At 35.9% G+C, this 27756-nt stretch overlaps 1 protein-coding gene across 1 annotated transcript; it reads right to left on the bottom strand.

The window, feature by feature from the left end:
- Positions 1–27588, bottom strand: LOC140855313 (oligopeptide transporter 5-like). The gene is made up of 9 exons (XM_073251188.1): positions 27570–27588; positions 26993–27432; positions 3380–3466; positions 2993–3148; positions 2693–2925; positions 1369–1627; positions 1002–1184; positions 184–769; positions 1–107 (listed from the first exon to the last, which is right to left on the bottom strand). The coding sequence occupies exons 1-9, from the start codon at positions 27586–27588 to the stop codon at positions 1–3; spliced, it is 2070 nt and encodes a 689-aa protein (XP_073107289.1).
- Positions 27589–27756: the final 168 nt, after the last annotated feature.

The raw sequence follows: 27756 nt of genomic DNA, 5'->3' as shown, positions 1-27756 counted from the left end.
TTAAAGAAGACCAAAGATGTACGTATACATAGTGATATTCTCATTAGAATAATCCTTGTGGAAACGTGAGTTGCTATGTTTCCACTCTTCCTGAAGAACAACTGCTCCTGCGCGCCATATTGTAATCACATCATCAACCACATAGTTATCATTTGAGGACTGGACACCCCTCGACAGCTATACCTGGTTCAGTAGGGCATTTGGCGAGAGGACAATGATCATCTATCTCCAATCCCCACCAGCTAATCCCATGGATATCTTGAACCTGAAGGACGCTCGCCATAACAACCAGAAAAGCAGCTCCAAAGCCAAGCCCATAGGATAAAACATAGTTGTACTTAGCCCACCATCCTTTGTACTTCCTAAAAATAACGTAGTTGAATATTGTGCCAACTACGGTCCACATCCAAAAGTTAACCGCAGAAACAGGAGGCATCATGGCGCCAGCTGAAAATATGACCGGCATGGTGATGAGCTGAATCCACTTCTTTTCTGGATACATTTTTGATAGGATCCATACTGGCACTGGTGCCACTAATCCAATAATGAAGAAGATAAATATCTTTGAATATGTGCCTGAAGGATAAAATAATCTTCGTGGTCCAACAAGCCCCCATATAACTCCAGCAGCGAAAGATGAGCGTTCACCAGGGCATGTCCATGGGCTTCCCTTTGGTAGCTTTTCTAGATCACATATATTCGGAATCGAACTAAACATCCACCATCCTGTACCGAAGTTAGCCACTGTTGATAATGCTGTGCCAATAATCTGCTTCATGTAAATAGAGGCTCCTCGTGAGAACATATCATCCATGCCAAAACACTCAAATGTACTACAATTTGGTACAGGTAATCATCAGACATGCATGCACAGGTATTGATCATAACAAATAGGTACAACATCTTAGGAGAATGCATTTTTTTCATCATTTTTTCTCAATTTATGGTGTTCTTTCCTTGAGTGGGATTATTATGAAGAGCCATGGTTTAGCGCAATTTACCTGAACGAGGAACATTTGTTTTGGAGGATTCTTCATGTAATGACCTTGCTTGAAAGAATACATTGCTCCCACAGCTGTATCTATGCTAAGCACACCATAAATCCTAAATGTCATGTTCGCAATTGGCTTACCTGGATTTAGATATCCATTAACCATCTCAAGGAAAATATCTGCCGATATGCGCTGCATCAAAGCTTAAACAAATTAAAAAGATGTATTTAACAGCTCTCTTTAAAAACGAATATGCAATTGTATCTTTCTTAACTAAGCTATATAAATATTGTGATGCGATTATATGGATTTGATTTGTAGTTTAAACTAAGGTTCGTGATGTCAATCTGAAAAGAAAATGATGAATCCATCTTACTGAATTTGCAGTAGCGCTCAGAACAGCATTTGGAACTAGCAGTATGGAAACCATAGCAAGTACTATCAAAAGTCCCCAGGAAGAAAGTTGGACTTGTTCATTGAATACTTGACAGGTTAATATTGCCAAACCGACCATTGAAAACAAGACCAAGTAAAACCACCATTGAGGAACAGATTCATAATTTTGCTTCATTAATCTAGAGTGAATGCCGTCTTCTTCTTCTTTGTATGCCTTCTTAACTTGGTCCCACATTGATCTAGCAACGTACAAAGATGTAAATGACAAATTAAAATGGTCGATGGAAATATATCATAAACCATTTTAGCCCAAGCTTGCAAAATATAGGATCATGAGATGTGAAATGGACAATAGTTGAGTATGCAATGTATGAAAGTTATGCCTGTCTAATAAAACAGATGCAAATAAAGAGCGCAAGGTAATTTCTGCTTTTAAAAGTTAATAATATGAAGTCATGAAGCACAAGCTAACGAAATTGGTTCATGATGTTGGTTGGCACTCTTGGGGACAAGGTTGGCTGTCAGAAATTGGTTCCCTGTGCTTCGGCTGTCATTCGAGACCCCGTGCTCCCTGAGGGATATCTCATCTGGGTCTCTCAGCTATTTGGTATCATGGTTCTTATTTTAATCCAGATCTCTGGTACCACTGTTGTTTTTTAGTTTGGGTTTATTTCCGAGCTTTTGAGGCTCTGTTTTTGGGTGCTGTTTTCATTTTTCCCTTGTGCGACGATTCTTCTGTCAAACTGTCCCTTACTCTGTACATACCTCAAGGCTCAATAAACCGTAGGTGGCTGCAGCTTTCCTAGCCTCCATTTCTACTCCCAAATAAATAAATAAATAAATAAAATAAAATAAAAATAAAATGAAGGACAAGCTTCTTGCCCTGATGAACCAATCTAAGGGCAATGGTTCTAAAAAGGAGGCAGAAAATATATGAACAGTGGTCATGAGAATGTCCAGAATAATATATGAAAATCGGAACAAAAAGGCCCCAATACCGTCCGTCATTCATTTTCCGAATGAATTGGATGGTTTTCTAACGCCTTTTACCAAGAAAGTAAAAAAGGCAGCATGCCAAGAATAATAGAAAGGGTAGAGATAAAGCTTAGCCACTATCGAGCATGAACAACATCTCACCTCTCATATGATAATTGCTCTGTGGACAACTACATTGAAAGAGTAATAAAACTGGAGTAAAGTGAACTGCCTTAAAATCTTAAAAAAAAAAAACTAATATGCAATAGATGAAAATTATCTTATTCATAAACAAGAAAATCAAATCAAGAAGAATATGTGAGACTTACCGCCCGTAGAAGAGAGCAAAGTGAGCAATACTTGATGTTAAACAAGCAAAGGTGAACCCTTTAGAATATGGATAGAAGATGCTGAAATAAAGCTTTGAATAGTTATTATATGCTGCTTCATCTAACTGTAGCTTCTCATCTATAATGCGTGAAATATTGTATTTCTGTCCATCAGCATCAAACATCTCCAGGGAGAAAATTGGAAACCTCTTGGCATTGTATGCATTGGTCCACTATGATATGGGCGTAATAACATAGAGAATTATGATAAAGCCAATGAACATGTTACAGATCACAAACATTGGTGTGGCCAGTGGAGTTCCTAAGAAGCTGCTTGTGGTCATCCAGTCTAGGGCGAAAGATCCAAGCCCAAGCCCTTTTTGTCCAGAACCAATTTGTTGTGCTGTTACCGAGTCCTTCCATATCCAGCAAATGAGGGAAAGAAATAAACCGGGACTATATGGTAAGCAAAACTTGAAACTGCAACTATGAGGAAGAATTGGAGTCTTGTTAGCTGACCCTTTCGTCTTTTCTCTGTCTCATGAATTGCTCTGTATATATCAAGAGAAAGATATCATTTTTTGTTTGCATAATATGAGACAGAGAGAGAGAGAAACACTTTCCTATCAATGGACACAAGAGAAAGACAAGGTGGACAGAGAAAGAGAGCAACCTATAGAAAGACACGTCCACAAGCGTTGCAGGCCACCACATGTTGTAGGGATTATGCACTAGGAACTTGGTGCAAACGCCGGCATACCCATATCCAAGAAACTACACATGAAAGACGACGAGAAGAGAATTATGAGTAACTGTGATAGCCCAAAACGAAAAAAAAAAAAAAACAGAGCAACTGGGAAGAAGACTCCCGGTAGGAGTCTTCTTCTCCGGCAATTCCCGGGCAAAATAGGACTCCTAGGACCCCTCGGAGTCCTAGGGTGCTCTATAAGAAGACCCCTTTCCCTTGAGACCGATCATCGGCCTCTTCTTCCTCTCCTTCCCTCCGATTTTCCCGAAATTAAGCCGCGGTCACCGTTTTGATTTCTCGCCGTGATCGCCGCCGGCGAGGGCTCCGGAGGCTGAGGTAAGTTTTCCTCTTCCTCCCCTATTTCTTCTCCTTCCTCCCCGTGCATTGTACGCGGCTGCCGGCGACGAATGTTGCCGATCTTTCGGTCGGGAAAGACGCCCTGTTTTTGGGCCCTTTTCCTTGGATTTTCCGGCACCGGCGATCGGAATTGATCGCCGGTCCCGCTCATCCGTGACCGGGGGAGTGGCCCCCCGTCGCCGCCGGCCTCCGCCGCGGCGGCCGTGGCCCGAACGGCCGGACAAGGCCGGAGAACCCCCACCGTCCCCTGTTCGGCCGGGAAAACCAAGAAAAAAAAGAAGAAAAGAAGAAAAAGAAGAAAAAGAAAAAGAAGAAAAAGAAAAGAGAAAGAAGAAAAAGAAAAAGAAGAAAAAGAAAAGAGAAAGAAGGAAAAAAAAAAAAAGAAAAGAAAAGAAAAGAAAAGAAAATAATAATAATAAATAAATATATATATATATATATATATTTATATATATATATATATGTATGAAGAAATAAATAAATAAAATAAAATAAAAAAAATTGAAATTGATGAGAGAGAGAGTTTCTCTCTCTTCTCTCTCTTCTCTCAGTCTGAACCCTGATTTTCTCTCTCTGGAATTGAACTTTCTCTCTCTACTTTCTCTCTCTAAAATTTTCTCTCTCTAGCTTGTTTCTCTCTCTGGATGGATTCTCTCTCTCTAAAATTATCCTTCTAGGATTAGCATAGGAGAAGGCTTCATCTGATGATTCTGATCAAGTTTAGAGACGAGTCTGATTTTAAGCAAGATTTTAATTTTGGGATTTGTTAGATTTAATTTTGAATTAAAATTAATGTAAAAATATAATTTTGGATAATAGGCACGGAAGAATCTCCTAGAAGTTAGTCGATCCGTTCATTCAGTGCTCCGTGAAAGGTAAGTGATGAATCATCTTTCCAAGATATTTCATATTTATTCTGAAAATAAATAATTATTCTCTGAAATTATGCATGATTTATGAAATTATGTTTTGAAAGAAAAATGCTTTTGAAATGTTATGGTATATCGATTTATGCACATGTTTAGTGAAAGATTATGATATATGTTGTGGTACTAAGTGTTTTGATATAGATCGGATTTTATGCTCTCAGCCTAACTATGTTTCAGTGGGCCCCGCCAATGGGGATTATACGTTGGTACTTTGTGGACCCTGCCAGTGGGGGTTGTGCACTGGTATTTGTGGACCCTGCCAGTGGGGGTTGTGCGCTGGTATTTCTGGACCCTGCCAGTGGGGGTTGTGCGCTGGTATTCTGTGGATCCCGCCAATGGGGGTTAAACGTTGGTCATAGTCGAGGCTGTTGAGTTACGAGTGTTTTGAATCGAATCGGATTTATGATTATATTATATGTGAATATTTGAAAATATTGGATTTGCATTAAATCAGCATGAAATATATTTTTATGTTTAATTGCAGCATTATTCTGGAAAATTATATAATATCTGAAATATCTGGTAGAGATACTTGTTACTTACTGGGCTGTCTAGCTCATTATCTTTCTTTCTATTTTTCAGATTCAGATAATTAATTTCGAACGTGGGAAGAAATTTTGGGACAGAGCTTTTAGAGGCGAGATTTAGCATTGTCAACTTCATTGAACTTAGATCTATTGTTAGCAAAAATTTTATTGGATGTAAGACATTTGATTTAATTACTTGAATTACAGTTGAATAATAATTATTTAAATTTATTCCGCTGCGATGCATTGATTTCGTGATGAGATGCCTTGCATGCTTATGGAGAGAGTTCTTCATGAGTATGCGGCGGTTGCCGCGACCCTCGATTCGCAAATCTCGGGTCGGGGGCGTGACAATTAATATGGTATCAGAGCATAAGTGGATAAATTATAACACATAGAATTTGACTAGTATGAGTGTAGGTGGGTAAACATTAGGAATATTGGGACGTTAGAGTATGAGCATCATAATAAACCCATCCTAACAAATAGAAAATTGAATCTAATAAGGTTTTACTACCACAAGGTACCATGCCTCCCCGTAGAATGACAAGAACTACTCAAGGAATTGCAAGAGAGACATCACAACCACAGGATGGTAACACTCCCCATCTGACCAGTGGCACCCCTCAGGAGGAGGGAGTCGTAGATTCTAATGGGAGTACTTCGAGAGTACGTCAAGAACCAGATATGGCTCAGTTAATGCAGACCCTAATCAGGATGGTACAAGCACAACAACAAATACAGCAGCAAATGTTTGAACAACAGCAGATACAACGAGATACACAACAACATCAGCATCCACCACCACAACATGGAGAGCAACCAGTACAACGGAATAATATTTCAGAATTTAAAAAGCTTGCTCCTCCAGCTTTCAAGGGGACTACTGAACCTTTGGAGGCTGACAACTGGATAATGGAGATGGAGAAGGCTTTCGCTGTCCAAGAGTGTCTTGATGAAGAAAAGATTCGATATACAGCTTATTTACTACAAGGAGAAGCATACAACTGGTGTCAGCGTCTACAGCGCAAGCATGAACAAGACGGTGAAATACTTACCTGGGAAAGATTTCGGATTGCATTCTATGATCAGTATTTTCCTCGGAGTATAAGGATCCAGAAAGAGCAAGAGTTTATTTATTTGAAGCAAAAGGGTATGAGTGTGACTGAATATGAAGCAAAATTTACAGAGTTAGCAAAATTTGCTCCGAGATTAGTAGATGGTGAACAAGAACGTGTTCACAAGTTTGAGATGGGACTGAGAACTGAGATTCGAAAACAAGTGGTTCCATATGAATTGACAACTTATGCTGATGTGGTAAACAAAGCACTGATAATTGAAAGGGAAATCAATGAAGAACGCATAGAAAGAGAAAGAAGGCAAAGAAAGAGAGCACACTCAAATGATACCCAAGGGCAGAATAATAAAAACATAAAAAGATCAGCTAAGGGAGCAATAGATAATAAGACTCAACAGATTGATGGTGAGCCGTGTTCCAGATGTGGCAAAAATCATGCAGACAAGGATTGCTATTGGAATACCGGTGCTTGTTTCAAATGTGGACAGAAGGATCATAAAATTGCTAGCTGCCCGCTAAATACTGAAAAATCAAGCTGGCAAAAGAACTCATGAAGGACAACATAAGGGTGGCGGACAGATTTCTAAAACCCAGAGAAGAGTTTATGCACTTACTCAGCAGAATCCACAGGCTTCCAATACAATGGTGACAGGTATGAAAAATTTCGAGGACGAAATTTCTTTTTAGGGGTGAAGAATGTGATAGCCCAAAATGAAAAAAAAAAAAAAAAAACAGAGCAACCGGGAAGAAGACTCCCGGTAGGAGTCTTCTTCTCCGGCGATTCCCGGGCAAAATAGGACTCCTAGGACCCCTCGGAGTCCTAGGGTGCTCTATAAGAAGACCCCTTTCCCTTGAGACCGATCATCGGCCTCTTCTTCCTCTCCTTCCCTCCGATTTTCCTGAAATTAAGCCGCGGTCACCGTTTTGATTTCTCGCCGTGATCGCCGCCGGCGAGGGCTCCGGAGGCTGAGGTAAGTTTCCCTCTTCCTCCCCTCTTTCTTCTCCTTCCTCCCCGTGCATTGTACGCGGCTGCCGGCGATGAATGTTGCCGATCTTTCGGTCGGGAAAGACGCCCTGTTTTTGGGCCCTTTTCCTTGGATTTTCCGGCACCGGCGATCGGAATTGATCGCCGGCCCCGCTCCTCCGTGACCGGGGGAGTGGCCCCCCGTCGGCCGCCGGCCTCCGCTGCGGCGGCCGTGGCCCGAACGGCCGGACAAGGCCGGAGAACCCCCACCGTCCCCTGTTCGGCCGGGAAGAACCAAGAAAAAAAAAGAAGAAAAGAAGAAAAAGAAGAGAAAAAGAAGAAAAAGAAAAGAGAAAGAAGAAAAAGAAAAAGAAGAAAAAGAAAAGAGAAAGAAGGAAAAAAAAAAAGAAAAAGAAAAGAAAAGAAAAGAAAATAATAATAATAATAATAATAATAAATATATATATATATATATATATTTATATATATATATGTATGAACAAATAAATAAATAAAATAAAATAAAATAAAAATTGAAATTGATGAGAGAGAGTTTCTCTCTCTTCTCTCTCTTCTCTCAATCTGAACCCTGATTTTCTCTCTCTGGAATTGGACTTTTTCTCTCTACTTTCTCTCTCTAGAATTTTCTCTCTCTAGCTTGTTTCTCTCTCTGGATGGATTTTTCTCTCTCTAAAATTATCCTTCTAGGATTAGCATAGGGGAAGGCTTCATCTGATGATTCTGATCGAGTTTAGAGACGAGTCTGATTTTAAGCAAGATTTTAATTTTGGGATTTGTTAGATTTAATTTTGAATTAAAATTAATGTAAAAATATAATTTTGGATAATAGGCACGGAAGAATCTCCTAGAAGTTAGTCGATCCGTTCATTCAGTGCTCCGTGAAAGGTAAGTGATGAATCATCTTTCCAAGATATTTCATATTTATTCTGAAAATAAATAATTATTCTCTAAAATTATGCATGATTTATGAAATTATGTTTTGAAAGAAAAGTGCTTTTGAAATGTTATGGTATATTGATTTATGCACATGTTTAGTGAAAGATTATGATATATGTTGTGGTACTAAGTGTTTTGATATAGATCGAATTTTATGCTCTCAGCCTAACTATGTCTCAGTGGGCCCCGCCAATGGGGATTATACGTTGGTACTTTGTGGACCCTGTCAGTGGGGGTTGTGCGCTGGTATTTGTGGACCCTGCCAGTGGGGGTTGTGCGCTGGTATTTCTGGACCCTGCCAGTGGGGGTTGTGCGCTGGTATTCTGTGGATCCCGCCAATGGAGGTTAAATGTTGGTCATAGTCGAGGCTGTTGAGTTACGAGTGTTTTGAATCGAATCGGATTTATGATTATATTATATGTGAATATTTGAAAATATTGGATTTGCATTAAATCAGCATGAAATATATTTTTATGTTTAATTGCAGCATTATTCTGAAAAATTATATAATATCTGAAATATCTGGTAGAGATACTTGTTACTTACTGGGCTGTCTAGCTCATTATCTTTCTTTCTATTTTTCAGATTCAGATAATTAATTTCGAACGTGGGAAGAAATTTTGGGACAGAGCTTTTAGAGGCGAGATTTAGCATTGTCAACTTCATTGAACTTAGATCTATTGTTAGCAAAAATTTTATTGGATGTAAGACATTTGATTTAATTACTTGAATTACAGTTGAATAATAATTATTTAAATTTATTCCGCTGCGATGCATTGATTTCGTGATGAGATGCCTTGCATGCTTATGGAGAGAGTTCTTCATGAGTATGCGGTGGTTGCCGTGACCCTCGATTCGCAAATCTCGGGTCGGGGACGTGACAGTAACATATTTTATTTATCATCAAATATTTTTGACCCAGGTTCTGAAAAGACACCAAAACAATCCTGTAGACGTCCAAGAAAGGCCTTTCCAACAACCAAAAGTAGCACATTAAATACCAAATCAGTACGTTTCGTTGGTATCATGGATAAGTACAACGAAATTTTAGTTGTAACAAAAGCTTTGCATAATTTTTTTTCTTATACACTACTAGAGTATTCGGTCCTTTCTTCCCTAAGAAGGATATATAATGAGCGAGAAATACCAAAGCAAGTCTCACTAGGTTAATTAGATTGTTCTCTTAAACAAGAATGTTGTTATAGCAAGTTCATATTTCTCCAAAAGTTAGAAAAATTTGATGAATTGGGTTTCATTTTTGGTAGAAAAAATTTAGTTATTTGCATTCGAAGGCAACTGCAAATATAGACGCGCATGAGTTGACGAATCTGCTGTGTTGGAATGCGTGTACATGTACGGACTGTTTAAGTACATAAAGTGGCCTATGTTACTAGATGCCTTCTATTTTCTTTAATTTTCTTTATATTTGTATTCTTTTCTTGAGCAAATTGGCAGTGGCACCATCATGTATGAGTATTCTTTTTTGAGAATACATGGATGATTACTGCTAATTGTTGGTGACTTATGCTTGCATTCTCATATCACTGTTATGATCTTCGAAGATCTCGTCCAATGAAAAACTATCTCCAGATGAATCATGTTTCCTTTTGCTCTCTAAGAGCCGTTTGAGAACAAGATGTGCAATTTCCAAGACATGAACAATTTTGACCATGAGGAAAACACATTGTCGCATTATTTGGCAGGTAAATCATCTCGAGGACTAGAATTACTTTATTCTTTTGGCAACTTGGTTTTGTGCCTAGTAACTATAGACTCATTGAAGTAGTTCTAGTGGCAGGAGTTTGATATATCATCAAGCAAAAGAAATTTGAAAACCAACAAATCAAACCACCAAAAAGACACTTCCTATTTTCATAGAGCTAGCTTCAATGCCTATAATTAATAGGGATGACATAAATATATAAATTTTGTTTCACAATGGACTGATATTTATGAGATAGAATCAATTATAAGCACATTATAGTTGTTCTCATTCTCTTGATTACATGATATATTTGGAGAAATTAAAGGATAATAATGCAGTAAAAATCATTAGATTTCCTTCTAGAGAACAAAGATGACATGATTTGGTTTCTTCCATCTTCTTCTGGCTGAGGGAAGGGGGTTAGGATGTGGCGGTTGGGAATCTCTAAATGACCTGTCTCATCATTTAATTTAAATTTTCTGGGTTTTCAGTTCAATAATGTCACTTTGCTGATAAAATTTTGGAGGAAAAGAAGTGATGATGTTAGCAAATAGAAAATACTACTGGAACTTTACAAGCTCAAAGTGACATTAGTTTGCGCCTTGTTTTGGAACTTAGATCAAGCATTCAAGGGCTGCCATGTTTGATCAAGAAAAGATACAAGAAATGAGCGTTGGACAGTTTCTCGTCGGAGCCGTTCATTTTCCTAAGTAAAAGCATCGGAATATGGGTAGCAAGGTCATCTGATAGAAGTGCTATAAACTAGAAACAAAAGATTAGATTAGATGGAAGCAAATATTATCATCATTGCCCAATCTTTTCTCACCAAAGATAAGGACGGCTGTGAAGTGCGACCATAATTCGTGAAGGCTCTATTGATGTGTGACTCCAGTTATCTTAGAATTTGTTGCAAATTCCTGGTCATGAAACTTTAAGCACTATAGACTCTCCCCAAACCTACAAGGTTGGCTGGTGAGTTCGGAAACCTAGTTTGGTCATAGTTTTTGCTCACAAACCAAGGAACCACCCTTTGGAAGTCGCTAAAATTTCACATAAGGATTTAGAGAATGTGGATGATAAGGACCACAAAATTTGGTACAAAAATCTGCACTTATCTTTTTAAGTTTTTAGGCTCTAATTACAGATTAGGTATTCAAATTTAAGATAATTTCATATAATATTTCACATAGTTACATGATGCCAATGTAAGCCACTATGCAAATTCAGTAGATTCAATCTGAAGCCCCAGGTTTAATACAATGTCACGCCCCGAACCCAATACCCGGGTCGGATACGTGATGGCCGCACACTCCTTAGAGCAAGCCCTAAAGAATATGCACGGCCAAATTAAATCATTACAACCTTATCAACCATAATATTTAATTTCAATAATAATTCATAAAATTTGCATAATTACAATTAACATTCCTTCAATCCTCTGATCAGGTATCAACGGTATTCTATCTATGCATCCGCTCACTCACAAATCCAAACCATAGTCAACCATGGACATCTTGTAACTCTAAGAAGAAAACGAAAATGAAGGGGTGTGAGCTTTACAGCCCAGTAAGAATTTTCATATCACACCAATATAATAATATAATCTGAAAATAATGATAGGCAATAACACGTAAAAGTCGATGTTTACTGTCCAGAATACTGTAAACATTTATAGATTATCTGTTTTATCAAAAGAGATGCATCATCATATGTTAAATAAGTGAAACAATTTTATTCAACGATTGTTTCATGTCTTATCTTTCTATTTTCTTCTATTATCACATCATCTTTAATCCTTTCTTTTTGGCTTTAGCTTAAGCTTTGGCTTTGGCTTTGGACTACCAGGATCATGCGACGATCTTTTATTCGGATCGATTTCTGTGATCTTCCTCGGATCGAAATATTCATGATCTTTCTCGGATCAAAGTGACCATGATCTTTTTCAGATCAAATCATTCATGATCTTTCTCGGATCAGATTCTTCATGATCTTTCTCGGATCATATTCTTCCACACATAAGCCTGTGGGGGCTGTCCCAGGCATAAGCTCTTGGCAAGTTATTCCACATGACAAGGCCAGTCCAAACCATATTTCTCTTTCTTTTCATTTTCATGAAATTAAAATATTTGACTTCATTAATCAATTCAACTTTTGCAGTGTAATAAATATGTCATACACATATAATCATGCCATCAATCACTGATACATATGTATTGATATAACATACTCATGCTCAAAATCACATAAATAAATAAATAACAATGTCTCAGATATAACAAATTCATCGATCTCAAAATCCAACGATGCAAAATCAATGAGATAAAACCAACGGTCAAATAATATATATAAGGATGATCATGTACAGGGATTCTTACCTTTACCGGTGACTGATCCAAGCACAAAAATCAATGTTCTTCTTTGATTTATGAATTCTTTAATAAAATATTCCACTCGATATCATTTGCAGACAATCATCTCTTCATAACCCTGATCAAATATAAAGATCATATATGGAGAAAATTATCGATAATCGATCCTAATAACACAGATCGAGGACTTTTCTTAGGATTAATCAAAATTAGGATTTATCTAAGCATCTAGATCCTCCACTGATCCATAAGACTTTTAGAGAGAGAAATTTCATGAAGAGAGAGAAAATTCTAGAGAGAGAAATTTTTGTATCCTTCTGATGAGGCAATCATGATCGAGATCATCAGAGGTCCTATCAGGGTGACTCAATATGAATCAAATGTTACAAATTTCGAATAGGATCGGACTGGGATCAGATCTACCGTACGAATTTTGGAGCAATTTCAAATCATCATATTTTTAATTCAAATATATCCTAGGGTCTGTGATGAAATCAGAGAGAGAGTAAAAAAATTCTAGAGAGATAAAATTCACAAAAAGAGAGAATGATCTAGAGAGAGAAAATAGAGAGAGAATCTAGAGAGAGAAACTAGAGAGAGAAGGTAGAGAGAGGAGAGAGAGAAAATTTTTCTCTCTTCTTCTTCTTTTTATTTTATTTTATTTTTATTTTTCTCTTTCTTTTTTTCTTTTCTTTTTCTTTTTCCTTTTTCTTTTCTTTTTCTTTTTCCTTTTTCTTTTCTTTTTCTTTTTCCTTTTTCTTTTCTTTTCTTTTCTTCTTCTTCTTCTTCCTTCTTCTTTTCTTTTCTTCCCGTGGCTTATTTTTGACCGAAACAGGGGATCTTTGATCCCCTCCTTGGTTGGCCGGCCGGCGGTGCAACCGGCGTGGGGATGGTCGGCGGCCGAAGGAGAGGTGATCCGACGGCAAGAGGCGGCCAAACCGGTGGTCGGCGGTGACCACCGGCGATGGAAAATGGCAAAAAGAAGGATTTCTTCCGTAATAAAATCCGGCGACTCCGGTCGCCGGCAAGCATGCACATCGGCACGGGAAGGAAGGGGAGGAAGAGAGGAAGGGGAGGAGGCTTACCTCCGTCGCCGACGAAGCTTTTCCGATGAGAAATTGGACGTCACAGTGATGGGTCTTCGTGAGAAATTTCCGACGATTGCCGCCGTTTTGCCCCAGAATTTTTTATGGAAAAGAGAGAGGAGGGATCTCCTCCTTAAATAGGGCTGGAGGGAGCTTGTCTCCGACTCCGATTGGGAGCCGTTGAACGGAGGAAGAAGACTCCCTTCGGGAGTCTTCTCCCCTGTTTCTTTCCTTTTTTTTTTTTTGGTTTGGGCTGTGGCTGATTTTGGGCCGGGGTGTTACATTCTCCCCCCTTCAAATAATTTCGTCCTCGAAATTAAGTTATGTTGTTGAGATATATTTCAAGGTATACATTCTTCATATCATTCTCAAGCTTACAATAATGTCTTATATATTATTTATTTCTCATGATCTTGTTATAACAAAAATTATTTGAAACTTCAAATTCATCTCCTCTTATTGATTTCTCAACCTTTTTGAAGAACTATAACATTTTGGACTTGTATTAATATACCACCGTTATTTGTCTAATACATTCCATTCAAATTCATAATTATCTCAGGCTACCGTTGATAGAAAAATAAATAAAGATCAAACATCGGGCACTCTTCACAATCATCGATTTCTTTCTTCACTTGATCTTCCAACAAATTTTATATATAGACTCTCATCTTAAGAAAAATCTCAATCTTCTATATCTGTTCAAGTAACAATATTAGATTTAAAAAAAAATATGAGATCTATATCAAGACATTCTAAGTTTGAACTAATATCAGAACTATCAAGCTGTTAATAAACTTGAGATATCTAGAATTTCTTGGCATTATCTACAATGAAGCAACCTACTGATAAGATTATCCGGCTATGATCAGATTAGATCAAAATTTATAGTATCCTTTCATTATCAATAAAATCCTTCCTTATTTGCAACTAATATATTCATCATAATATCTTTTGATTTTAAAGATTAATATTTCTAATCAATTTAATCCATCACGCTTTTGCTGCACACTCTGATCTTAATTTATCAAATTATATAAGTCTATCAAAGATAAAAATATCCTCATATGTTAGATCAATCCAGGATAGATCTAACCTTCAAATTTCATATAAGACTTAGGGTAAAATTTTAAGTTTCTTTATCTTTACTACCTTTGGGTATAGCATATAAAAATTAAATCTTGATCCACTTTCTATGTTTGAAATCATTGCATAAGTTTCATCACTCTTCAAGAATCTAACATATCTAGAATCAATTGGAGTTAACCTTAGATTTATCTTACAATCATTTAGATAATTTCTAAATTAATCTTCTTTTTTAAAAGAATTAATTCTAACTTGACAAACTAGAAGAACTCAAGCCAGCATCCTTAAGTAAAATCAACTTGATTATTTCTTATAGAACTCTCTTCATCACAACCCTTAATATTAATCAATAAATCTATACAAAATTTTGTCCCTTATATAAGTCATTCAAAATTTAATATTAGCAAGATGTCTTAATTTAATTTAAAAATCCGAACTTTGACTTGAATAATTAATACACTTCACCATCTTCAACAATCACAAAAAAAATTAAAAAAAAAAATCTAATCCAAAGATAGTAATACGAATTATTAAAGATTTCATCATAACCTATATATCATACTCTAACAAAATAATTTTTTTTTTAATTTTAACAATAATATCAAAATACTTTTGATCCACTTAGAAAAGTAAACTTTTGACTTGAAATTCAATACAACTTGAAAGATCAAGGAATCATATTCAAAATATGATATTTTGAGTAACCAAAGATTTCACCAAAATGTGTATCTTATATTCTCATAATAAAATTCAAGTATTTTTTTTTCATCTAAGATTGAGTTTCATATATGACCTCTTATAGGTTCAGTGTTCAAAAATATTTCTCTCTCATATGATATAATTTCTTCTTAGACCATACCCTAATTAACTTTCTTTGATAAGTCCAAAATTCATAATGTTCAGACAATTATCATTGGAATTAAAAAAAATCATGATCTTCAATCATATAAGTTTTATATTTTAAAATCATCTAGTATACTCAACATAACTTATCAATACCTCCCATTTCATTCCAAGATCAACTCTTTCATACTTAGGTCAACCTTACTAATTGAAATCTAAGATATAACTCATCAATTCTATTATAGATATAATATGCCACTTATACATAAATTTCATCTTAATATCTATTGATTCGAAATCTAAATATTGAATCTCCTCTTTTATATCTATCATGTTCCTTACGATCATAACCTAAGTTCAGATATCACTAAAGTCATAATTTCAAATAATTATAATTTTAAGCTTAAATACCACTTAAATCATATTCTCTAATGATCATAATCTAAATTGTAATATCATTCTATTACATCATTAATGATTATAACCTCAGACTCTAATATTATCTATCATACTCTATTGATTATAATCTTAAAGTTTTGATATCACCTATATGACAATCCCTAGTGACCTTAACTTGGGTTCTAGTACTGTTCTATCATATCCTAATCACTTGTACCATTATCTCCAAATAAACGTAACCTAACCTCAAAGCTCAGATGCCACTCTGTCACATCCTACTGATCTTACATAAAGTTTTAATATCTCTTTATAATCTCTAGTGATCTTAAACCTAAGCTCTGATATTATTCTATCTCATCCTATTCATTTATATCGTAATCTCCAATGATCATAACCTAAGCTCTAATATCACTCTGTAATATTCTAATCAGTTATATCATAATCCCTAATGATCATAATCTATGCTCTGATACCATTCTGTCACGCCCCGAACCCAACACCCGGGTCGGATACGTGATGGCCGCACACTCCTTAGAGCAAGTCCTAAAGAATATGCAAAGCCAAATTAAATCATTACAATCTTATCAACCATAATATTTAATTTCAATAATAATTCATAAAATTTACATAATTACAATTAACATTCCTTCAATCCTCTGATCAGGTATCAACGGTACTCTATCTATGCATCCGCTCACTCACAAATCTATACCATAGTCAACCATGGACATCTTGTAACTCTGAGAAGAAAAAGAAAATGAAGGGGTGTGAGCTTTACAGTCCAGTAAGAATTTTCATATCACACCAATATAATAATATAATCTAAAAATAATGATAGGCAATAACACATAAAAGTCGATGTTCACTATCCAGAATACTGCAAACATTTATAGATTATCTGTTTTATCAAAAGAGATGCATCATCATATGTTAAATAAGTGAAACAATTTTATTCAACGATTGTTTCATGTCTTATCTTTCTATTTTCTTCTATTATCACATCATCTTTAATCCTTTCTTTTTGGCTTTAGCTTAAGCTTTGGCTTTGGCTTTGGACTACCAGGATCATGCGACGATCTTTTATTCGGATCGATTTCTGTGATCTTCCTCGGATCGAAATATTCATGATCTTTCTCGGATCAAATTATTCATGATCTTTCTCGGATCAGATTCTTCATGATCTTTCTCGGATCATATTCTTCCACACATAAGCCTGTGGGGGCTGTCCCAGGCATAAGCTCCTGGCAAGTTATTCCACATGACAAGGCCAATCCAAACCATATTTCTCTTTCTTTTCATTTTCATGAAATTAAAATATTTGACTTCATTAATCAATTTAACTTTTGCAGTGTAATAAATATGTCATACACATATAATCATGCCATCAATCACTGATACATATGTATTGATATAACATACTCATGCTCAAAATCATATAAATAAATAAATAACAATATCTCAGATATAATAAATTCATCGATCTCAAAATCCAACAATGCAAAATCAATGAGATAAAACCAACGGTCAAATAATATATATGAGGATGATCATGTACAGGGATTCTTACCTTTACCGGTGACTGATCCAAGCACAAAAATTAATGTTCTTCTTTGATTTATGAATTTTTTAATAAAATATTCCACTCGATATCATTTGTAGACAATCATCTCTTCATAACCCTGATCAAATATAAAGATCATATATGGAGAAAATTACCGATAATCGATCCTAATAACACAGATCGAGGACCTTTCTTAAGATTAATCAAAATTAGGATTTATCTAAGCATCTAGATCCTCCACTGATCCATAAGACTTTTAGAGAGAGAAATTCCATGAAGAGAGAGAAAATTCTAGAGAAAAAAAGTAGAGAGAGAAAGTGGAGAGAGAAATTTTCGTATCCTTCTGATGAGGCAATCATGATCGAGATCATCAGAGGTCCTATCAGGGTGACTCAATATGAATCAAATGTTACAAATTTCGAATAAGATCGGACTGGGATCAGATCTACCACACGAATTTTGGAGCAATTTTAAATCATCATATTTTTAATTCAAATATATCCTAGGGTCTGTGATGAAATCAGAGAGAGAGTAAAAAAATTTTAGAGAGATAAAATTCATAAAAAGAGAGAAAGATCTAGAGAGAGAATCTAGAGAGAGAAACTGGAGAGAGAAGGTAGAGAGAGGAGAGAGAGAAAATTTTTTTCTCTTCTTCTTCTTTTTATTTTATTTTATTTTTATTTTTCTCTTTCTTTTTTTTCTTTTCTTTTTCTTTTTCCTTTTTCATTTCTTTTTCTTTTTCCTTTTTCTTTTCTTTTCTTTTCTTCTTCTTCTTCTTCCTTCTTCTTTTCTTTTCTTCCCGTGGCTTATTTTTGACTGAAACAGGGGATCTTTGATCCCCTCCTTGGTTGGCCGGCCGGCGGTGCAACCGGCGTGGGGATGGTCGGCGGTCGAAGGAGAGGTGATCCGACAGCAAGAGGCGGCCAAACCAGTGGTCGGCGGTGACCACCGGTGATGGAAAATGGCAAAAAGAAGGATTTCTTTCGTAACAAAATCCGGCGACTCCGGTCGCCGGCAAGCATGCACATCGGCATGGGAAGGAAGGGGAGGAAGAGAGGAAGGGGAGGAGGCTTACCTCCGTCGCCGGTGAAGCTTTTCCGATGAGAAATTGGACGTCACAGTGATGGGTCTCCATGAGAAATTTTCGGCGATTGCCGCCATTTTGCCCCAAAATTTTTGATGGAAAGGAGAGAGGAGAGATCTCCTCCTTAAATAAGGCCGGAGGGAGCTTGTCTCCGACTCCGATTGGGAGCCGTTGAATGGAGGAAGAAGACTCCCTTCGGGAGTCTTCTCCCCTGTTTCTTTCTTTTTTTTTTTTTTTTGGTTTGGGCTGTGGCTGATTTTGGGCCGGGATGTTACATACAAAGAACTGCATTCGTTTTTGAGGTACACGATATAACATATGCGGCAGTAGTTCCATATTAAGAAAAACAAAGTAAGAAAAGGATATAAAGCATCACATTATTGTGCCGAGCATGACTTAGTGTTTCCTTCATTAATTCTTTTGCAGTAACTTCTGGGTGCTCCAGTCCTGATAGGATGCAGTTGATTTTTATTCTTATTATTGTGAATTTTCATGATAAATTGTGAATCTCAAAGACTGATTTGAATTTTGACTGTTAGTTTTTCGTCTTGAGTGAAGGCTTGGTAATTTTCTGCATTCAGAATCTCTCTTAATTTTACATTGTACTTTGGTATTAAACTACAAGTAATCCTATGTTGCCATCCTGAACATATAGGATTTCTCTGGGATCGTATCATTGTTTTTCTGATTAATTGAGACTGTAAATGGTGTATCATGCATCAAAATCACCATCAGAATATAGTGATTTTGAGGTATTGGTTCTATTTAGGTGATGAATCTTTGATCTACGTTTCCTAGTAATTCAATTTTATCTGTTTATGGGAAGTTATGATTAAATCATGCAACATGGCATGGGACAATGTGTTATTATATAATGGCTTTTCTTGGCGTAGTACAAGAGCGAAGGGCCACTTCAAGAAAGTGAAACATCTTCCTGGAGTGAACTTTGGTGATTTCAGATTTACCAATCACCGATGAACTGATTTTTGGAATTTAGGTTAAAATATAATTTTACTAAACTTCTTTACATACATGTTGATGAAATTGAGAAAGAATGTATGCAGATCATTTGGGAAAGATTCTTTCATTGAACATTTGAAGTAGACCAGCCATAAACCAATTGAGCTGAAAGGAATGAAGTAATGTCTGAATATTTATTTTAGAGAACTAGAGATAAATTCACAGCTCTACTTTCAACTTAAAAGTAGCTCCTCAAATGAGTTGTATGTAAAAGTAGCTATTCATTCCAAACATAAGTTAAAAATAACTACTCATTTTTTGCTAAGATTATCTATATAACCTTATTTCCATATATTCTTTAAAATATTATAATATTATATTATCATAGTACAATATTCTTTTATAATAAGATAGTATTATATTATATTAGTGTAGTTTTTCTATACAATAATCCAGTATTATTTTATTATATTATATTAGTATAATATTCTTATATAATAAAATAGTATTACATTATATTAATATAGTATTATTTTATAGTAGTATAATATTACTTTATTATATTATATTAGTGTAATATATCTTTACAATAAGATAGTATTACATTATCATAGTATAGTATTCCTTTATTATGGTATTATTTTACAATAGTGCAGTGTCATTTTGTAATAGTGTACTATAACTTTATGATAGTATAATATTATTTTATAATAACATAATATTACTTTTATTATAGTACAGTATTATTTTATAATAGTGTAGTATTGCTTTTATTATAGTACAATATTGTTTTATAATTGCAAGGGCAAGTAGAACATTTCATCTCATTTGGATAGTTGCCTTTAAGTTATGTTTCAAATAGGAAAGATTGTTTACTGAAAATGTAGGTAAGTAGCTACTTTTAAGTTTATATATAATTAGATATTTTTTATTAATTTTCTCTACTTATTTTACTTGAATGATATTATAATATATGTATGTATTATCAATAACTAGTTGTCACTAGAAAAATTAATGCATATCATTAGCAATGTGTTCTAGTTCAGGCTTTATGGTTGTTTGGATATGCAGGAAGGATTACTATAAGATCAAAATTATGCATATAATAATAACATGATGTTAAAAAATAGGCCAACAAAGTAGGTTCTTATTCTCCTTATCTTGCTAGAGAGAGAAACTCTGAGGAAATCTTTTACTCTTCAAGCTCCAAGACTCCTCTGCAGATCTCTACCTCCAATGGTCGGCCGACCGACTGCTGGCCCCCTCTTTCCCCTTCCTCTCTCTCTTCCTCCTCCTCTCTCTTTCTCTCTCTCCCTCCCTCCCCCTGTCATTCTCTCTCTCTCTTTCCCCCCTTTTCCCATCTCTCTCTCCCTCCCTTTTCCTCTCCCTCTCTCTCTCCCTCTTTACTCTTTGAGTGCTGAGGACTCCTTCAATGAATTTCTTCCTCCTCGGCCAGCCGCCTTTTGGATCCATCTCTCTCCCTTTCCTCTCTCTCCCCTCCCTCCCCCTCTTGTTCTCTCTCTCTTTCCCCATCTTTGTGTCCTCCTTACTGTACCCGCCTTTCTCTCTCCCTCTCTTTTCCTCTCTCTCTCTCTCCCTCTATACTCTTTGATTGCTGAGAACTCCAACAGATTTCTTGCTCCATAGCCAGCTACCAGGTCTCTCTCTTCTATCTTCCCTCTCCCTTTCTTCTCTCTCTCTTTCCCCACCCCCCACTCTCTCTTTCTTCCTCTTTGCTAGCCCTTCCATGCGATGGACTTGTTTCTGGCTGAGAGAAGAGTTACTTTCCCATCATCTTATTTTCTCTCTTCGTCAGCACTTCTTGATGGTGGGCCAGTTGAGCTTGGGCTCGATGCTGTTACTTTTTAATGGTAGCCTCCTGATCCTTTTGTGCCATTTTTCTTATCGCCAGCTTGATTCAACTGCTAGGCTCCCTTTTTTGGCTGCCAAACTCCTTCTCTTCTCTCTCGATATCGCTACTGGATCATCATCGGTGTTATTCCTATTCCTTCCTCCCCCTTCAGCACCTAGGCATTGGCCAGCTCTTCTCCTAGCCAAGCATCCCCCTCTACTCTCTTTGCTGTCCGACTGTTATCGCCAACTGCCCTCAGTAGTGGATTTGTCGTCGAACTCTCTTCTCAAAACTATTCCCTCTAGTATGACTAGCTAGTGTTAAAATATAATGTTTGTTCTTTTTAATTTCTAAGTTCTATAAATTTTTGTTTAGTTGTATGTTGGGTTCATGTATGGGCTCATATGTGGTTGGACTCATGTTATTATAGTGGTTTATATATTGATGTATAAATTTTTGTAGGATATGATAGCCTCACACATAAGAGACCTTATGTACTAAGAAAAAAGAAAGAAAGAATCCTAGATCTACATTCTCCCCCAATTTTTCATCTCATTCTCTACTTCAATCTCTTCCCAAATTTCATCAAGTTGATAAACAAATCCAACAAAAGTGGTATCAGAGCAAGGAAGATTAACAAGATTTGAGTTTGAAGACAACAAGTGAAAAAGAGACACCATTCAAGAAGATCTCCATGGTAAATTCAAACAACATGGGTATGAGCATCAATCAACCTTCTATTTCTATTTTTAATAGAGAAAATATGATTATTGGAGCATTAAGATGAAGATCCTCTTCATTTCACAGAAGATTTGAGATTTGGTGGAGAGTGGGTATGAAGAGCCATCCACTCCAACTAACCAACAAAGAGAGCAAATGAAGGACTACAAAAAGAAGGATGCCAAAGTCCTCTTTTTCATCCAACAAGCGATGTCAGACAAAATTTTTTCAAGAATCATTAGAGCCACCAAATCAAAGGAGGCATGGGATATCTTACAAGAGGAATTTTAAAGGAATATCAAGATGAGAACTGTCAAACTTCAAACTCTAAAAAGAGAGTTAGATAACTTGAGAATGCAAAAAAATGAGAAGTTGAAGGATTACTTCTCCAAAATTATGAAGATTGTTTATCAAATGAAGAGCTATGGTGAAACCATCACCGAACAAAGAATATGTGAGAAAATTTTTGCTAGTTTACCTCCAAAATTTGATACCATAGTTACTATTATTGAAGAATCTAAAGATCTCTCTACTTTAAGTGTTCATAAGTTGATCAGATCTCTTGAAGCTCATGAGCAAAGATTGTTTAGGCATAAAGAATCATCATTAGAAAGTATCCTTTAATCTAAGCTCAAGGTGTTTGACAAAAGTCCTCAAAGAGAACTGTCTAGTCATGTACAAGTTAAAGGAGAATTATCTAAAGGTGGAAGCCAAAATAGAGGAAGAAAAAAAATATGAGAGGAAGAGGAAGGAGAAAAAATAACTTTTCAAGAAATCAAAATGATGAGAGCATTCAATCTAGGTGCAATATATGTAAAAGATCTTCTCATATTGAAAAAGATTGTTGGTTTAGAGGAAAACCTCATTGTTATAATTGTAAGAAGTTTGGCCATGTTCAAAAAGATTGTAGGTACCAAATAAATAAGCAAGCACACTTCTTCGAAGAAAATGAAGGTGGCCAAAGCATATTCTATGGATATCAAATCGTGGAGGAGCAAAACAATGATGTATGGTACCTTGATAGTGGATGTAGCAAACATATGATTGGTGACAAGTCGATCTTTATTGATATTGATAGTTCTTCAATCTCACAAGTTAAGATGAAAAATGGTACACTAGTTCAAGCAAGAGGCAAAGGGATAATTGCAATTAACACGAAAAAAAAAAGAAGAAGTTCATCCATGATGTTTTACTTGTTCCGGACTTAAGACAAAATCTTCTAAGCGTTGCATAATTGATTGAGCATGGGCACATAGTCCACTTTAAAAATAATAGATGTAAGATATATGATAAAGAAAAAAAAAGCAACTATGACAAATATCAATATGGAGAAAAATAGAAGCTTTCCTCTCATTTTGCACTATACAAAGAATGTTGCATGGAAGATGGAGGCGAATGATGAGTCATGGCTATGGCACAAAAGGTATGGGCACTTGAACTTTTAAAGCTTGAGAAGTCTACATCAAAAGAATATGGTATATAGTCTATCGATACAAGATAAAAAAAAATTTGCGAAGGATGTGTACTTAGAAAACAACACCGAGAGGTATTTCCAAAAGAGCATGCATGGAAAGTCAAAGAACCATTGGAACTTATTTATACCGACATATGTGGACCTATGAAAACTCTTTCTCATATCGGTAATATCTATTTTATTATCTTTATTGATGACTACTCAAGAATGATATGAATATACTTTATGAGACATAAGTTTGAGGCATTCACCATCTTTAAAAAGTTTAAAAATCTTGTGAAAAAATAAAGTGAATACTACATCAAGGTGCTAAGAAATGATAGAGATAGTGAATATAACTCAAATGAATTTGAAAAATTTTGTGAAGATGTTAGTTTGCAAAGATAATTGACCGTTGGCTACACACCGGAACAAAATGGAGTTACTGAAAGAAAGAACCTTACTATTTTTTAGATGACTAAATCTATGCTCAAAGACAAAGGTTTTCCAAATTTTTTTGGATGGAAGCAGTGTATACGGTGGTGTACTTGATGAATAGATATCCAACAAAAATTCTCCAAAATAAAACATCATTTGAAGCTTGGTCTAATAGAAAATCTTCGATGAAGCGTTTCAAAGTTTTTGGATGTGTATGCTATGCACATGTTCCAAAAGAGAAGAGGCATAAACTTGATGAAGTAAGTGAAAAGTGCATTTTTGTTAGCTATAGTCCTAAATCAAGACTTTTTAGCTTGAAGCAAAATAAGTTGATTATAAAAAGAGATATTATTTTCAATGAGAAGGCTACTTGGGATTGGAAGAATAAGAAAGTTGAAGAAAATATTGTTACTCTTGATAAAAAAATTCATGATGTCTAAAATAAAGAAAATGAGGATCAAGGTTCACCATAAACTTCTCAAAGTATAAATCGATCACCAACTTTAAGCTCAAGCTCATCTCCAAATTTTACTCCCACAAGAATGAAAAGCCTAAGTGACATTTATACTACTTGTAACTTTTGTATGATTGAGTTTAAAACTTATGAAGAAGCTGTACATGAAGAAGTATGAAACAAGACAATGCAAGAAGAAATTGATGTGATTGAGAAGAATAAAACTTGGGAGCTAGTAGAGAAATCAAATGATAAGGAAGTCATTGGCTTGAAATAGATCTACAAGACAAAACATAATTCGGATGGATCTATTCAAAGATACAAAGCAAGATTGATAGTAAAAAGATACTCTCAACTATCTGAGATTGATTATCAAAAAAATTTTACACTGATTGCTCGATATGACATAATTTAAAACTTTCATTTCTATGACGGTACACAAAAGTTGAAAACTATATCAAGTTGATGTAAAGTCGGCATTCTTGAATGGAATATTGGAGGAAAAAATTTATGTAGAACAACCTCAAGGCTTCATCATCAAAAGTCAAGAAAGTAAAGTGTACAAGTTGAGGAAAGTATTGCATAGGTTGAAGCAAGCATCCCGAGCATGATATTCTCAAATTGATGCCTACTTCAATGGGAAAGGATTTTAAAGAAGTTTAAGTGAACCAACATTTTATATGAAGAAACAAGGTAATGATATTCTCATTACCTCTTTATGTTGATGATTTGATCATTACCAGTAATAATGAGAATATGATTTTGACTTTCCAAAGTAATATGATGAGAAGATATAAAATAAATGATATGAATTTGCTCCATTATTTTTTGAAAATTGAAATCAAACCAAGAGAAGATGGTATTTTTATTTGTCAAAAGAAGTATATAGAAAGCATTCTCAAGAAATTCAAAATGGAGAATTGCAATGTTGTGGCAATACCTTTAGTAGTAAACGAGAAGTTCATGAAAGAAGATGAAAGTGATGAAGCTAATATTATGGCAACACCTTTAGTAGTAAACGAGAAGTTCATAAAAGAAGATGAAAGTGATGAAGCCAATGCATCACTATATAAAAGTATTGTTGGAAGCTTATTGTATCTCACAACTATAAGACCAGATATAATGTTTGCATCAAGTTTACTTTCTAGATTTATGCAAAAGTCAAGCAAGATCCACTTTGGGGTGGCAAAAAGAGTCTTGAGATACATCAAAAGTACCAAAAATTATGGCATCATGTATGAAAGGAATATAAATAATCATGTGAAGTTATTTGGATTTTGTGATAGTGATTGGGCCAGAAGCATTGATGATATGAATAGCACATCGGGCTATGCAATTTTCTTTTGAATCCGGTGTCATATCTTGAGCATCTAAGAAGCAAGACATTATGGCATTGTCATCTGCGGAAGTCGAATATATCTCAACTACTTTGGCAGCACAACAAATAATTTAGTTGAGAAGAATACTAGAAGATGTGGGTGAGAAGCAAGAAGAAGCCACTACACTACTTTGTGATAACAAGTCTACCATTTCTATGACAAAGAATTCTATCTATCGTAGTCGCACCAAGCACATCAAAATCAAATATCATTTCATAAAAGATGTGATAGAAGAAAAAGAAGTTGAAGTAAGTATGCGAGGACTCAAAATCAAGCAGCGGATATGTTCATCAAGGCATTACCTAAAGAGAAATTCATCTACTTTAGAAACCTCATGGGCGTTCAAGAACAATCATTAAAGGGGAGTGTTAAAATATAATGTTTATTCTTTATAATTTCTAAGTTATGTAAGTTTTTATTTTTTAGTTGTATGTTGGGTTCATGTATGGGCTCGTATATGGTTGGGCTCATATTGTCATAGTAGTTTATATATTGATGTATGAATTTTTATAGGATATGAGCCTCACATGTAAGAGGCCTTGTGTTCTAAGAAAAAAGAAAGAAAGAACCCTAGATCTACATTCTCCTCTAATTTTTCATCTCATTCTCTACTTCAATCTCCTCCCAGATCTCATCAAGTTAGTAAACAAAGGCAACAGCTCCGCCCTCCTTCCCCCCTCTCTCTCCTTTTTTCCTCTACCTAAAGGGTGTTCTTTCTTCTTTTTCTTTCTTCTCCCTCTGATCCGAGGATAAAAGGTGGCTTCTTCCTTCTTACTCTCTCCTTCTTTTTTCAGTGAAAGTCACTCGTTGGGCCTCTTCTTTTCATCTTTTCCTCTCAACGCCGCCTAGGACATCGCTGGCTAATTTGACCATAGGCCAACATGGGTGGCTAGCTAAATGGGGCTTGATTGAGTGCTCCATGTCTATCCATCTTTTGAAGGCCGATTTAATGGTCCACCATACTCCATCTTCCCATGGTAAAATGGAGGCTTCAAATTTTAAAGTATTTTGATCATATAGGCGATTTGAATTTCAAATGGATGTCAGGGGAAAGTTGAATTTGAATTTCAATTGTTGATAGGATGTTTGGGGGGGGCGGTGTTCCTTCTTTTTTGCATACTTTCTCTTTTGTGTTCTCTTGATGGAATTTTTTCCTCATTTTTTATCAAAAAAATATATATAATAACATGATGTTCCTATCTTTATGCACTTACATACACTATGACATAATCGGACATCAAAACAGGTATCATTTCTTTTATCACCGAAAAATAAAAAAGAAGAAGAAGAAGAAGATACATATATCATTTTGATTACAACCAAATAAGACTAGATCTGTGGATGAACCTCACCTGAGTTGCAATCACCATAAGAAAAGCCGGCAAGGGTCGAACATTCCTATGGTAGAAAGCCTTCACCACGGCCACAAGCTCAAAGGCATAAGGGAAAATCGAGCCAGCGTATGCCAGAAAGGAGAGAAGGCAATGCTCCTTCATGTTGAAAGGCCCTAGATTCAGCGAGAACGACCACAGCGTCCCCGGTATCCTCACCTTCTTTCTCGATAGACGCTTGGCCATTAACTTCGTGATGAAATACAGTATGATGGTGACGCACTGTGGTGGTATGTATACAAGTGCTTGGCGATAATAGAAGTACTGGTTCAACATGGAAAGGATGATGCAGTTGGAGATCCCCAGAACCCATGTTCGGAATGTCAAGACCGGCAGCGTGTTATCGTCAGTCGGTGTTATGGTCAGCCGCACCTCCTCGATAGGGGAATCATTAATTACACCTGAAAATTATGCCATCATGTCAGTTTTTTTTTTTTTTGAAAGAAAAACCATCGCATGAAGTTAATGATATGTGACTGTAGAGATCGAGATTGAAGGAACAAGACATGGACGTGAAAGGTTACTGCTGCTCTGTTACCTTCTTCTTTCTCTGCCATGGAGATTGGGGGAGGTGCGATATGGCGTCTTCTTCTTGCTTTTCTTTTTTCCGTAAGAACGAGCTATTTAGGGTTTTATTGGACGAGAAACATACTTTCCAAAACTGAAGTCAGAGGGTTTAGGGGGACGCACAATTCAAATTTTGGCAAAAATACAGTGGATAAAAA

Source organism: Elaeis guineensis, chromosome 2 (assembly GCF_000442705.2).
Source record: "Elaeis guineensis isolate ETL-2024a chromosome 2, EG11, whole genome shotgun sequence".
Classification (NCBI taxonomy): domain Eukaryota; kingdom Viridiplantae; phylum Streptophyta; class Magnoliopsida; order Arecales; family Arecaceae; genus Elaeis; species Elaeis guineensis.
Note: the sequence above shows the minus strand (reverse complement) of the source record. Positions and strands in the feature narration are given on the sequence as shown.

Coding starts and splice junctions, on each gene's coding strand:
- LOC140855313 (XM_073251188.1), bottom strand. Junction 3,467..26,992: donor TTATGGTGATTGCAACTCAG/GTGAGGTTCATC, acceptor TTTCATGTGTAG/TTTCTTGGATATGGGTATGC. Junction 770..1,001: donor AACAAATGTTCCTCGTTCAG/GTAAATTGCGCT, acceptor TACATGAAGCAG/ATTATTGGCACAGCATTATC.